This window comes from Nymphalis io, chromosome 2, assembly GCF_905147045.1.
Source record: "Nymphalis io chromosome 2, ilAglIoxx1.1, whole genome shotgun sequence".
NCBI lineage: Eukaryota > Metazoa > Arthropoda > Insecta > Lepidoptera > Nymphalidae > Nymphalis > Nymphalis io.
This window is the reverse complement of record NC_065889.1, coordinates 10,698,948-10,712,911: the sequence shown is the minus strand read 5'-3', so window position 1 is coordinate 10,712,911 and position 13,964 is coordinate 10,698,948. Positions and strand designations below refer to the sequence as shown.

General features: G+C 30.8%; 1 protein-coding gene across 2 annotated transcripts; it reads right to left on the bottom strand.

Moving 5' to 3' along the window:
- Window positions 1-2,429: 2,429 nt before the first annotated feature.
- Window positions 2,430-13,462, bottom strand: LOC126773331 (MFS-type transporter SLC18B1-like). Of its 2 annotated transcripts, none has more exons than XM_050494184.1 (10): window positions 13,199-13,462; window positions 10,515-10,684; window positions 9,056-9,203; window positions 7,728-7,914; window positions 6,650-6,765; window positions 5,952-6,145; window positions 5,096-5,191; window positions 4,400-4,568; window positions 3,787-3,938; window positions 2,430-3,419 (listed from the first exon to the last, which is right to left on the bottom strand). In XM_050494184.1, the coding sequence occupies exons 1-10, from the start codon at window positions 13,307-13,309 to the stop codon at window positions 3,233-3,235; spliced, it is 1,530 nt and encodes a 509-aa protein (XP_050350141.1). In that variant the 5' UTR covers window positions 13,310-13,462; the 3' UTR covers window positions 2,430-3,232. The 2 variants fall into 2 exon arrangements, with proteins under 2 accessions (XP_050350141.1, XP_050350150.1); XM_050494193.1 differs by having other exon boundaries at window positions 2,430-3,404.
- Window positions 13,463-13,964: the final 502 nt, after the last annotated feature.

Genomic DNA, 13,964 nt, shown 5'->3' with positions numbered 1-13,964 from the left:
AAGGTCGTAATAGTCTTAAAATTTTAATAGATTTCCAAATATAATGAAATAAATTCGTTATTATTCTAGGAATTACAATTTAGATAATCAACATAAATTAACAATACTTAAATCCATTTACGACAATAATGCCTACTTTTCTTTTAAAAGATAACTAGGCTGAATAGATTTAGTTCTTTGTCTATAAAAAAATTTGAAGGAAATCATGTTCGATTTTTATATATGAGTGTGTTAGCTCTCACTCATTAAAAATAATATTTGTTCATTACTCATTCATGTGTTCCAACTATGCAATTAAATGAAGTATGAACTTTTCGCAGTTTTTTTAAATTTTGTGTAGCTGTAAAGCTTGTTCTAGCATGCCGTTCACCTCCTTAGGGCCTACGCAGACATTGCACTTGATTCTGCAACCATGATAACAGCGCTATTGTTACAGTTTTAGTATATACTTCTTTCTTTCTTATGTTATCCCATGGACATTTAAATAAAAATATATTAAAAACTGTAGAATATTATTTAAATTAAATTATTAGTGATTTCCATTGTTTAACTTGAAGAAATAAATAGGTAATAATAATATTAAAATATACTTTTTTTAATACCGGATGTTATGCTTATGATTAGTTTTAGTTTAAGCTACGTTTTTATATGACGTGTCCGTGACAAGTTAGAGGATAACTATGATGAAATTAAAAGCCTGATAAAACAGTTAATTGAATTGTTGAATATTTCATACTGTTGTCGTAATAATTATGCACGGGGTTGCAGAGGTCATATCTTTTTTAGAAAACTTTTTTTTTATTGTAATTTATATATAAGATAAAACTAGTTTGTTTGGATCATTCGATGTTCGTTGTTGTAGAATGGCATACAAGTAGCAAAAGTGTTATTTATTATTTATTAAAACGTATTATAATTTAAATTGACTTTATGTCGAACGAAGCGGATGTTTATAATCTCTTAAATATATCAAATAGTAAATATCTACATATGTATGACAACAAAGTGTGAATTGGTCATGTTTTGAGGAATTTGAAATATATAAGCTACGATGAAACCGGCTGGAACATTCTCTCTATATTTGTAAACAATTTGAGATGATTTGAGTGCCATTTGTCTATATTAGGCAATGTTAAGGCGGTATAAGTTAGCCTCATAACGGGATCAGAGTGACTTTTTGATTTTTAACAAGTTTACTGGTGGCAGAGCTACCCACTCATCAGATATACTACCGCAAAACAGCAGTACTTGTTATTGTTGTGTTCCGGTTTGAAGGATGAGTGAGCCAGTGTAATTACAGGCACAAGGGACATAAAATCTTAGTTCCCAAGGTTGGTGGCGCATTGGCTATGTAAGCGATGGTTGACATTTCTTACAATGCCAATGTCTAAGGGCGTTTGGTGACCACTTACCATCGTGTGGCCCATATGCTCGTCCGCTTTCCTATTCTATAAAAAAAAAGTTTATGATTATTGAAAGAAACTACAGCTGGTACACTTTTATCTATATGAATATTATGTCCGGTGAGATATATCGTTATATTTTACCGTATAATTATTTCAGATTAAAGATCATAAGCTAACATTTTTAACGAACGGTTACGAATTTTTTAAAATTTTTTTAAATTTAAAATAAAATATATTTAGAAACGCCTTATTAATTAGTTATAGCAAAATATTACTGAAACGATAAATTGCGTAAAAAACGAGTCGCTCTAAAAAGTTTAGAAGCGTTTGCTCAACCATCACATATTTATTTATGCGTTACTTGAAAAATTAACATAATAGATAAATTATTTAATGTAATTTTATTGCATTTGCAACTGTCAGGCTAATAATCGATTTAGAGAAAACGACCTGAATTCATAAAGTATTTACAAATACACAAACGTCCTTGCTTTCGAAAAATATAACGCCTTCGTACTGAGAGGCTAAAGATAAAATATCTGGCATATATAATTAACATACCACAGATATGTTGAAAAGGCTGTTTTTCAATTCTTATTTTTTTGAGACATGACCGTATATAAATTTGTCAAGAAACATTACGTAAGGTTCGACTGCTTGACTGTGATGCTTAGCAGTGAGAGAAATGCAGATACGTACTTTTGGAGTCTCAGGTGAAAATGATCAACCACGTAACAAAAAAATTTCTGGTACTTGACACAGCCGGTTCAATTGCCACCAACGCTCTTAAGAAAAAAAAGTCTAGAGAAAAATATCAGCTGAGTGCAGAAAAAAAATAATCAAATTGTTCGGTGATGTAATTAAGCATGAGTTTCGTGATAGTCAGAATCTTAGTCTGATGATGATGATGATGTGATGAATGAACCCATTCATCACATATGTTAGTATATTTAATATTCGTATATTTATATTCTATTACAGTGCCAATGTGTTACTGGCTTACTTAAAAAAATAAATCAAAGATCAAACTTACAATATTTATTTATTTATATCTTATTATTTACATCAATTACTGTAATTGTTAAGAAAACATATTATACCATCACTTATCAGAGACAAATTCCTACTTAGGCATTCTTACTTAAGTTGGATAGATAAACAAATCAATTAAAATAATAACAATAATTACGTTTATTATGGAAATATAAGATGAAATAAATTATAAATTTATAATAGGTGTACAATAATTATATTAAAAAACCGATTGCCGTGTTTTGCCTGATAATTAGGTACATATGTTCAAAATACAATTCAATACAAATGATATTAATCTCAATATTATATTATCTTTAGAGGTACCACAAATGACGGCAAAGTAACGAAAAATGCAATATCTATGATATTTGTTACATTTTAATAAATAGGTTGTTAGCTAGAGTTGACAATCAGAGGACAATTCTACTAATATATAACGGCCATAATATTTTTCCGATTCAATTTCAACCCAACTTCGACTATTCCATAGCAATTCGGATCGAAACGAAACCTATATGATGTTACCATATACCGTAATATCAAAACATTACTTAATTTTTAACTTTTATGTTATCAATGGTTAATTAAATTAAAGAATAGGTAAACGGATAAACGGTAACGATTAAGTTTCGATTCGATTGCGATTTAATGACAGTTTGTTAGTAGAATCGACGCCAAGGCTGTATTATCGCAACTCATATGTGTCTTTGGTGATATTGACTAGGATATAAATTGTTTATAATCTCGACTTAAAGAAATATTTTGAAAAGTGTACTGGGTAACCGGCGAATTTACGTTACAGAGAGGGATGCTCTGAAACGGTGGTCCAGGCTGCCATAGGAGGGCCGATATCTCGGTGTGCGCTGGCTCCACGGACTGCGTCTGTTCTTGAAACTGGAGCACGCGATAAGGCTGTTCATGGCAGGCGGGCGGGACTGCTCCACGCTTATACCGTAGCGACGGCTAGAATAAGACAGTCTAAGAATTGGTTATTTTATATCCTATTTATTGTTTTAAGATTAAGATAAAGGCGTTGCTACTAATTTAATTACAGCTCAAAATTTAATTTTAATTTTGGAAGGTATTATATCTATAATTAAATTTGTGACTATAAAATATTATATTACTCGTATGTACTGTTCGGTACAGTCAACAAAAACTATTAACTTAATGAAATAAAAAAAATAATGTAAATTTCTTTAGCTAATAATATAAATTATATTTTCCAGTTATAAAATAAAAATGCAATATACTCTTGTTGTGATTAATAATCATGAAATTAGGAAGAACTCTTTCAACTGCCATGAAGATCGTTTTAATATAGTTCATACATTAATTGAATTACCTTTTAGTTCTAGTAGCAGGTGTGATAAATTTATCTCCAATCAGGACGCTTTCATCTAATGTGCCGTCCAATTGCATTAGGTCGCCAGCAGACACCGACACTTCCATCTTGTAACGCTCGCACGTACACAGGAATAAAAGTACCACTCCCATCTATGTAATCATTTTAAATTAAAACGTTTCAATATATTTTATACAAGAAATTTTATGCAGAATTGTCAATAAAAGTGTTATTATTTGTCATTAATTTTCCATTAAGTATTTAGATACAGCTATGTAAATATAGGAGATATTTACTGTGAAATCAGAATAAATAAGCAAATGGAAGATGAGATATATGTATATAATGTAGTATTTTAATTCACAAGTGATACTGCAAAACGATAGAAAAAATAAAAACTTGAAATGTGACACGGACCCAAGTTTTGGAGATAGAAATAAAAATAAGACATAATGGCCAAATGTGTGAAAAAGGTTCTTTTTAGGTATTGTTACGTATATAATAAAATAATATAATTTATTATATACGTAAAACATATACAATGTTTGAAATGTGACAATAGTTATGTATAATTTTGTTTCTATTTTAGGTACTAATTGACTAACATACTTACAACGCACAAATGAAGAATGACAATAAATGTGGTGGAACTCCGGAATCCGATCGAATCAAAGAGCAGACCAGACACTGTGGGACCAATGAAGGCACCTAAGGCGAAAGTTGAAGTCCACATCCCAGACACCAGACCATATGTTTCTATTGAGTTGGGTAATCCGCTAGAACTAGAGATATAAAAGAAACAGTAAAGCAACAGCCAGCAAAAGTCTCACTGTTGGTAAAAGGCCTCATCTCGTTTTGAAGAGGTGTGGCAGATTATCATATATAGATATTTTTCTTCACCATCGAGTACGAGATGAATTAAAAACGTAATTGTATTTGATCCTATTCTTTCTAGTTACTGGGCTATCCCAGCTTTTAAAATATGCCTAAACGAATTGATACGAAAACCACTGCATGATTATCATAAAATCTTCACTCACGTTATGCAACGTCTTAAAGGCTTATCGTCCTAACCTTTGATTAAAATTAAAATTTGTGATTAAATATTGGTTATAGACTAAAAATGGTCTTTCATCTTTAAATTTACTATTTTTGAAGCAAAATTGTACATATCTATAGATGTAATTAGACCTATGCGGTGTATATAAATCAAAATGTAAACCACAACCCGTAGGATACTTATATAAAACTATGGACGTATTTTCAAAATTGCAATATGATAAAGAAAAAATGAAATGTTAATACATACATTGCTGTTCCAAGAGCATCTGAAAATGAAGAGACGAGAAGACTGCCAATTCCCAAACCGTGCAGCACCAGACCAGCGATTGTAACCCATAACATCCTTGAAAACGATACGGAAGATCTTACTTAAATACTTTTTAATACCATGCAATTGCTGTACGGAATATTTATAAGGAAGAACGATTATTATAATGGACAGTTGTTATGTTGTTAAAAAAATTTAATGCTCAAAAGTGTATATATTACTGGATAATTGTAAGGATAGTTAGTTTGTAATCAACTAGTTTCCGCTTTCGGCTTCACCCGCGATTAAGGGGAGGTCAGGTGTTAGGTAAATGTAGTCTATGTCAGACCTTGGGGCTTAGACATGCTGCGTAAAAAACATTCATCAAAATCATCTTTACCGTGTAAGCGTAACTGATACACAGACAGACAGAGTTACTGTCACATTAATAATATTTGTATCTAGCCAAATTATGAACTCAATAACACAAAAACTAAAAACTTTAAAATAGTTAAAAGTAATAATTAAAAAACCTGCTAGACCAGTGGCTGGTCATGAAAGCATTGGATGACAAATTCTATTAAATATAAACTGAAATTTAATATTTTTTTCTTAATCAACGATAATATCACGTAATTTAAAAAAAAAAAATCTAGTCGAATCAAGAAAGTCCTCGTTTTTTAAAGAACTTTCCAGTCACATGACTTCTACAGTGACATGCATAACCTCTAAGGTCACGTACTCGAGTACGATAGTATAGCAGTCGTTATCATTTTACCAGGTATCATTGCTATACATATATTGTATATATCACTAAGCTTTTTTCTGGTTGTTAAATATTCATTTTGTTACTTACGTTGGCATATCGATAAAAGGTGCCGGACCCACAAGCACGAACGCTCCCGTAACGAATAAATGGCCAAGTGCTGTTACATATTTAGGTTTGATAGAAGGGTGATCGCACATCCAGCCCCAAGTCGGGGCAGACAGTGCGTATATGCCGCCATTAATTATGAAGATCAAACCCAATATTACGGGAGAAAATTTAAACTGGAAAACAAAATATTAAGTTGCTTAACGTTGGAAAGTCAAAATGGCAAGCATAGTAAAGATTGTAATATTTTTCTATATATTTGACTGTACACTTACAAACACATAGCCCGTGTGCGTAATGTCTATGCCGGATGTCTCTCAAAACAATAAATACTCATAAAACTAATAAGAAGATATACGAGACTAAATATTAAGAGCGATAGTAATAACACGACTTAACAGGCAAACGAAGCACACGGTGCTCTTTTAAAAAAAAAAAACGATAAATTGCTCAAACTTTTTTTTAAAATTGACATATTTTTATAGGTAGGCATTCAATGGCCTATATGCTGGTTCAATATAATCTTTGAATTTTGGTACAGCTTGTATATTTACATACAATAGTGCAACAGGCAGATGTCAATTTGTAATTATCCTCCTTAAAAGTGGGGATCGATAATAATAACAAAGAAAAAAAATTGTAACTTTATAAATTCCTATATATTTTATATTACTGCTGACCTGTCGTAGATGTGGTTCCAGAGTGGCCTGTAGAAATCCAATGCTCATACTCGTCGATATGATACTAATTGCAGCTAACAGGACTCCAGGGATTTTCAGTAATGACATCATTGTTGCTGTTAATTGAAAGAATTTGTTCAAATCAACACAGATACAATAGACAACGTATCGTGGACGCAAATATTTTTTTAAGCTATATTCTTAAGAATTATTGTTATATTTAATATATATATGTAAGTGTAAATGTAAAAACATGCAGGCACGTCAAACTACTAAACTTAATAAAAATAATAAAAAATGCATCATCCGATATTGACATGATTAAGTGGATGAGTTTAAATAAATAAAAAAAAAACAAAATATTTATATAAAAATAATAAATATTGTTATTTTTCATTATTATTAAATAAATACGTCTTATATTTAGCGCCTTCAGATTTTTAACAAAGAAATATCTATACTAAGACATTGTCTACAAAAAAAGCCATGATAGCTTTCCTATCGTCTCGTTGTGTATACCTTCATCTATAATAAAGATTACGAATATATCTCAATAAATAATGTAAGCGAAAATTAATAACTATTAATCATTAAAGGCGATGTAATATATATATGTGTATAATGCAATATAGAGATAAGTGTCAATATTAAAATGCCAATAAAAATATTACTAGATAACCAATTAATAACATTTGGATCGAATTGAGATCATTGCCTCTTCGTTGATCTCAAGTGTAAAGTCTAATATGTGACGCAGTTAATTATATCTAAACGATAGTGGTCTCATTAAACGATAAACGAACAACTTTATATCATAACAAATGAATAGATAAACTTATTCTAAATTTAAATTATATAACAATTTGGTTCTAGAGATTACAAAAAGGAACTACTTTAAAAAATTTTTTTTTTTTATAAATAATAATAAGGTTTTTACGGAGGAACATCGTCCAAACTAAGTAAGACAACCACTGCTACTACTAAGAGGTATGAACATTGTTTATAAATAATTATTAGGTAAATTTAATTTGTGTAATGGCAATTTGATAACTGAAATAGCACTATACTTTAAACTTACGTCCAGTAGGCTTAATATCTTCATCATCAGATGTCTTTGGTAAAGTCACGTAGCAAAGGATAGCGGTGCAGAAGAGCGTAAAGCCCAAGACAGCAAAAGGTAGTGAATAGCCACCCCAGCTGTACAGAGCTCCACCGAGCATGGGACCCACGATCAGACCGAGGCCAAAAAACGTCTCTAAAGATGCCTGAAATATTAAAATATAAAATAAATAATTGGTCACTTTCACTCATACTTTAGACACATCATTCTATCCTTTCATTCAACTAAAATGTTCCAATCCGAATAATTAGGGTAAAATTTTAATTTAATCTGTGCGAATCTAATAAAAATTAAAGTTAGCATTAACGCTTATCAAATGCATTGCTAAGATTATATTGCAGGGTATTTTTTTAACACAATAAAGAAATAAATTTAGTATAAAATACAATAGAAAATTATTCTTTTCTTATTATCGTTTAAATAAGCTTTATTAGATCGCCATCAAACCTTATTTTACAATCAAAAAGGTCACACAGATAGACAAGGTGAAAGTGGTTTGAAAGTTTAACCCTAACTGCTAACAAAGTAACAAAACAAGATGTACTTAGTAATTATTAGCAATTATTATAATTATATAATTACAATACAGTTATCATACAGTGATAATGTAATAAACTAATATCTGTACATCTTTTTTTTTATATAATAACAAGATTATTTCATAATAAAAATATTTTAGTAATAAAACAATATAATAGAAATTTATTAAATCTAAAATAAAAACAAAAAACGCATTATAAATTTATAGAAAAAACACGCCGTCTAAAAGATTGTCCTGTGGCATTATTGGTGTATTGGTTAATGTCTCGTCATCTTTACTTTAATATTAAAAAAGATAAGATTTAAAAGTGTTTAGAGTAACTTCTAGATATGCAACTAGATTCAGACGGCGTCACCCGCGATTCAGGGAATGGCAGTGTGTGGGTGCCTTTTCTATACCCGTGACGTACAAATTTCATAATAATTAGTAGAGTAGTGAAGCTTTGTAAGCGTAAGAAAGAAACCCACTTTTGCGTTTATTATACTACAGTAACAGTACATCAGTAACAGGCTGTTAATGTCCCACTGCTGGGCTAAGGCCTCCTCTCCCTTTTGAGGAGAAGGTTTGGAGCTCCATTCCAACACGTTGCTCCAATGCGGGTTGGTAGAATACACATGTAGCAGAATTTCAATGAAATTAGACACATGCAGTTTTCCTCACGAAGTTTTCCTTCACCATCAAGGACGAGATGAATTATTATTATAATAGATAGGATTTAAATGTTATAATTTATAATTTGACTTACAAACATTGTAGCAACATTGTTAGGGAATTCTTTTGCAATGATAGCGAAGGAAGCAGTCAAGAAGGCAGCGTTTCCCATAGCCTCTATGATACGTATCGTGAATGCCAGTGTCACGAATGGTATGTGGCCTTCGACTTTGTCTAGCAACCTGTGGATTATTCGAAGATTCTTATTAAGAATATATTATTATTAATTATAATTCTGCCAGTGTTTTGGCCACTTTACTTTTTTGAAAGTTTATAAGTTTTGATTATATTAGACGCTAATAATATCATCAAACCACCACACCATTTAATGGGTAAATTTATTTACCAATCGAGAATAAGAAAATTAGTAACTTAAAAATAGTTAATTGTGTTTGTATTTAAATTACACTTGAAATATCTTAAATTATAGACTAAAAATTTTTTTAAGGTTTAGTAAAGTTCTTAAGAATATGTTTTTATGTCATAGGTTGCAATATATTTTTAATAATAATATTACAAAATACTACTACTCTTCCTCTTATTTATATGGTACTTCTAATGCATTTCTTAATAACGAGAAATATTTACCTAAAATAAATTAACATTTGGTTAGACTGCACTGCAATTTTTAAAAACTAGACAGGGCTCGATTAAGCATCAATTTTTCTTTCAATATTTAAATATAAAAACTGATGATCCGATCGATTCACAAATAGATTTGTTTTTTGTTACTCCGACAATTACTTTTGCTTTCTTTACGATTTTGAAGATTTTAAGATATTACAAACATTTGATTTAGCTGTGTAACCTACTTCTACATTCGCTGTAGATCTTTGAGTCAGACACGTAATATTGGTAGCCAATTAGCTCATGACCCGTCATCTGTACCAAGTACAAAATAAACTAGTTCTGACTTTGGTTTTGGATACAGGATATTAATACTTTTTCTCGAGTACGTAGTAGATTCCGAAGAAAGAGTTACACCACCTCAGAACAATATATTTAGGTTGTCTGACGGTATTAGGAAAGTGTTTTCTGAATATAAAGACTGCTCAACCGGTTTGCAGTTTAGATGTAGTTACGCCAACCGCACTAAAACAGTTTCAAAACTGCTAATTGAAATTTTTAAATTGCTTCTTCCTTAGCTCATAAGCTTAAAATATTTTTATCTGTTAAATAAAATGTCAATTTAGTTTTGTAAATTAAATTTTATAATAAGAATTATTGAAACCAAAAAAGGCGCACTACTACACTACACTACTCACTACACCATACCGAAGTGATTCGTCTATTGTTTTTGTCGTCGAAGCGTTTTACTTTAAAATATTACATATATGAAGGTGGATCTCGAGCTTGGTTATGAAGTTTTACTTTCTTCACCTCTAAATATATACTACTGACCTGTGATGCTATTACTAAAGACTACTAAAGATATACTAGTGAGCTTATTTCAGTACCTAAAGTTATTAATATTAATGTATATAAAACATTACCCAAATAGTATCGCACATGTTGAAGTTGTTAAAATCCCCGCGTTAAACACTAACTTCGGTCCAAGTCTGTTCAGATGGGTACCATAGAACGGACTAATGATGAATACCACCAGCTCGAACACACCAAACACGAGACCATACTCGGTCGCTGAACAGCCTTTTAACTCAGCCTGCAAATGTTTACAAAAAAGTACTTAGCTAATTGTGACGTCGATGGAACTGCCTATTTTACAAATAACAGGACATAATGAACAGTAGAGACAGAGGTCGGACAAATCCAAAGAAAAAAAAAATATTGAAAACTTACATTTTAAATATTATTGACTAAAAAGGCCTGTTTATTAAATTTATTTCATTTTTCAATTCAATTATTCGATTATTTAAAGTGATCAATATATAACGAAAACTGAAGAAGTGTAAAAAATCCATCTATGGAGTAGGCCATAAATATAGATATTTATAACATAAAATAACAGCCTGTTTCCCACTTGGCTAAGGCCTCCTTTTCCTTTAAGGTGGAGGTTTTGAACTTATTTTACCACGCTTCAATGCGGGATGGTGGATATCATACTATTATAATTTATATAATATTAATATATATATATTAATTATTAATTACAATGAGTTTATACTTTAAACATCACACAGGCACTTACGGCATAAATAATGATATTGTAAGTTACATCTTATTTTGTGTTCATAAATTTAAATCATATTAAAGTGTAACTACTTTAACAATAAAAAATAATATCCCATTTATTTAACAATAAATCAAAGCAAAAACAAGTGTATAGTCATTTAAGTTTGTTCGGCCCTAGATACTGCGAGTAAAATTACGGCGCCTCGTAATTGTATTGTGAGCTCTTGATAACCTGCAGTGAGGGGTTATCTACTACACTCTCAGCAGCCGACTATATGTAAGGTAGAACACAGAACGTGTACAGCCACTAGAACTTAAAAAAGATTAAGCCGCTCAGCGTTTATAATTTGTTACCTTTGCTGATTCGTACTGGGTCCGAAGAAGTTGGGTTTTTATTTCTACATACATGAAAAAATATTGATACGAAATAGTGTTCGAATTTTAATACTTCTGAACCATAATACTGGTTCATCGTGTGGAACCTGCTTAATATATTTTTTATTTTATTTTATTTAGGTTTATCAACAGTTGTTACAATATAAAACTTACTATAGATACAATTAAAATAAACAAAATATCAAACGCAATTGTACAACTAATTATAGATAAACACTGCATGCTTATTAATATATTGATATAATATTGTTAGGAAAAGACGAACTGTACGGCTGTCTTACATGCCAAAAATTGATTTGATTTGTCATAAACGGTAGTTTGAAAATGGAAATACAGTTTTTTGATTCCTATGTAATGAATCATTTTATCATCAATCGTTGGCCCTTATCGTATTTATTTGGAGTCTGCGCAGTGTATTTTTTCTTTCCATTCATCTCTTTCGTAGTCATATCTGCAGTTATTTCCAAGAATAAGTCCCAGGGCGACCGACCTTCGTTCGGCTCTAGTAATAATTACTCATATATATGTTTTGTAAGAAATTATTTTTTCACAGTTCATTCATCTTTTTTTGTTTTCTTGTCTTCTTCTTAGAACTATTCACATTGTTGTCTAAATCATTTCTTGTAATTTCATCCCTTCGGACTACATATTAATATCGGGACATCGGGTCCTTTACAGCTATTTATGTATATCTACATGGTATAGGCCCACCGGCACACTGAAATTGTTGGTATTTTCTGTCGTTGACCGAATTAGTTTCAAATATGGGTAGTTATGGTATATATTAATCTTTCAGGACCCACCAAACAAAGTCATGGGGCACTCGGTTAAATGCCTTTTCGATATCCTCAAAAACCATATTACTTGTCTGTAGTTCTCGTACAGTTAGCGAAGAATAAAAATGGCGTACGTCGTCTCTCAACCAGACATAACATCAAAGTGGTTTTCCTTGGTACTTTACTCAGTGAATCTTTTTCATTCAATTTTCCCCTCAATGTTTCAAAAAACAGGCACTAGCGAACTGCTGTACCATTAGGCAAATATTCAATACTTATTAAATAATTTATTACATCATTTAAGACCCACATCCGATCCATCATCCGATTTTCTATTCTTCACACTGGCAGAGCAGTTCTAATTTCTTCTAGACTTTCTTTTGTAAATTTCAGCTTTTCAAGTGCCTTCATTTGAGGAAGTATGGACTTCTTAAAATACTTTCAAGGTTTGAATTTGGATGACTATGAACCCCTTTATTAAAACATATACTTCTTTATGCTCATGGCTCGTACGTGAACGTATATATATTAAAAGCTTTGTTACACATTTGACTTCTACATAAAAAAATATAATGTTATATGTGCTATTCGAGTTATGGTTTTATTATTACTTTTTTAGAATCATTACAGTCTTATTCTTTCATATAATTAATGAAATAAGCCATACATTATTTAGCCGGTTTTTTTAATACAATGAACATGAAAAAAATCGTCGATCACTTGTATTATAAAGACAATATTTTTTAAGAATCAATTTTTTCTTCAAAGTTTGATTTGTGCTTTAAATATATTGATATAAACATATATGGTATCCATTTAAACTTAAATTTCAAAAATCGAATATAAATCTATTTTTAAAACTTCATACAAACCTCGTGTGGAAAAAACGGCGCTTGAAGTGCAACACAAATAGCGTTACAAAAATCAGCGATTGAAATAACCACAACCGTCAACCACTGCCTTCTCGTAAATTCGAAGCGCATTTTGGAATCACTAATCTGGGATAAATCGGGACACTATTATATTATTTTCATAACTTAGTTAAGCTGTCACTTAGTTCAATGAATTTTATGCTACGGGACGTTTCGTTGTCACTTAGACACTTATGAATCTATAAGCGTCATTATTTCTTGAAGGCCGGTGTATAACTGCCACGGGAACATCGAAAACATTATATTATTTAAATAAAAGCAAATAACTTGAACCGTTTTAAACATAAAATTAATTTAAAGTTACATTGACGCGTTATATGAAATAAGAAATTTCCGCATAGTTCTGATTCAGCAATGTATAATGAAATTAAAAAAAAAAGCTATTAGTATCAGGGTGAGTATAGTTGGCTGGAGAAATTATAATGAGCTGTTAACATTTCTAATTTTTAATTGGCCTTCTGTTGTAAACAATTGATATAAAACATCGATATTGGTACAATAGGGTGTCATCGACATCTTTTTATGCGTATCTTATAATTTTGCACCGAGATTCTTAAACAACAAGTACATTTTCATTTTTATCAATTAAATAGCGATCACAGCTCAACACACATATGTATACATCCTTAGCAAAAGCATACGATATTAAGTAAATGTTAGTGACATGTCTGTTTGTCTTTAGTCGGGGTGTAATTATCTATATAAG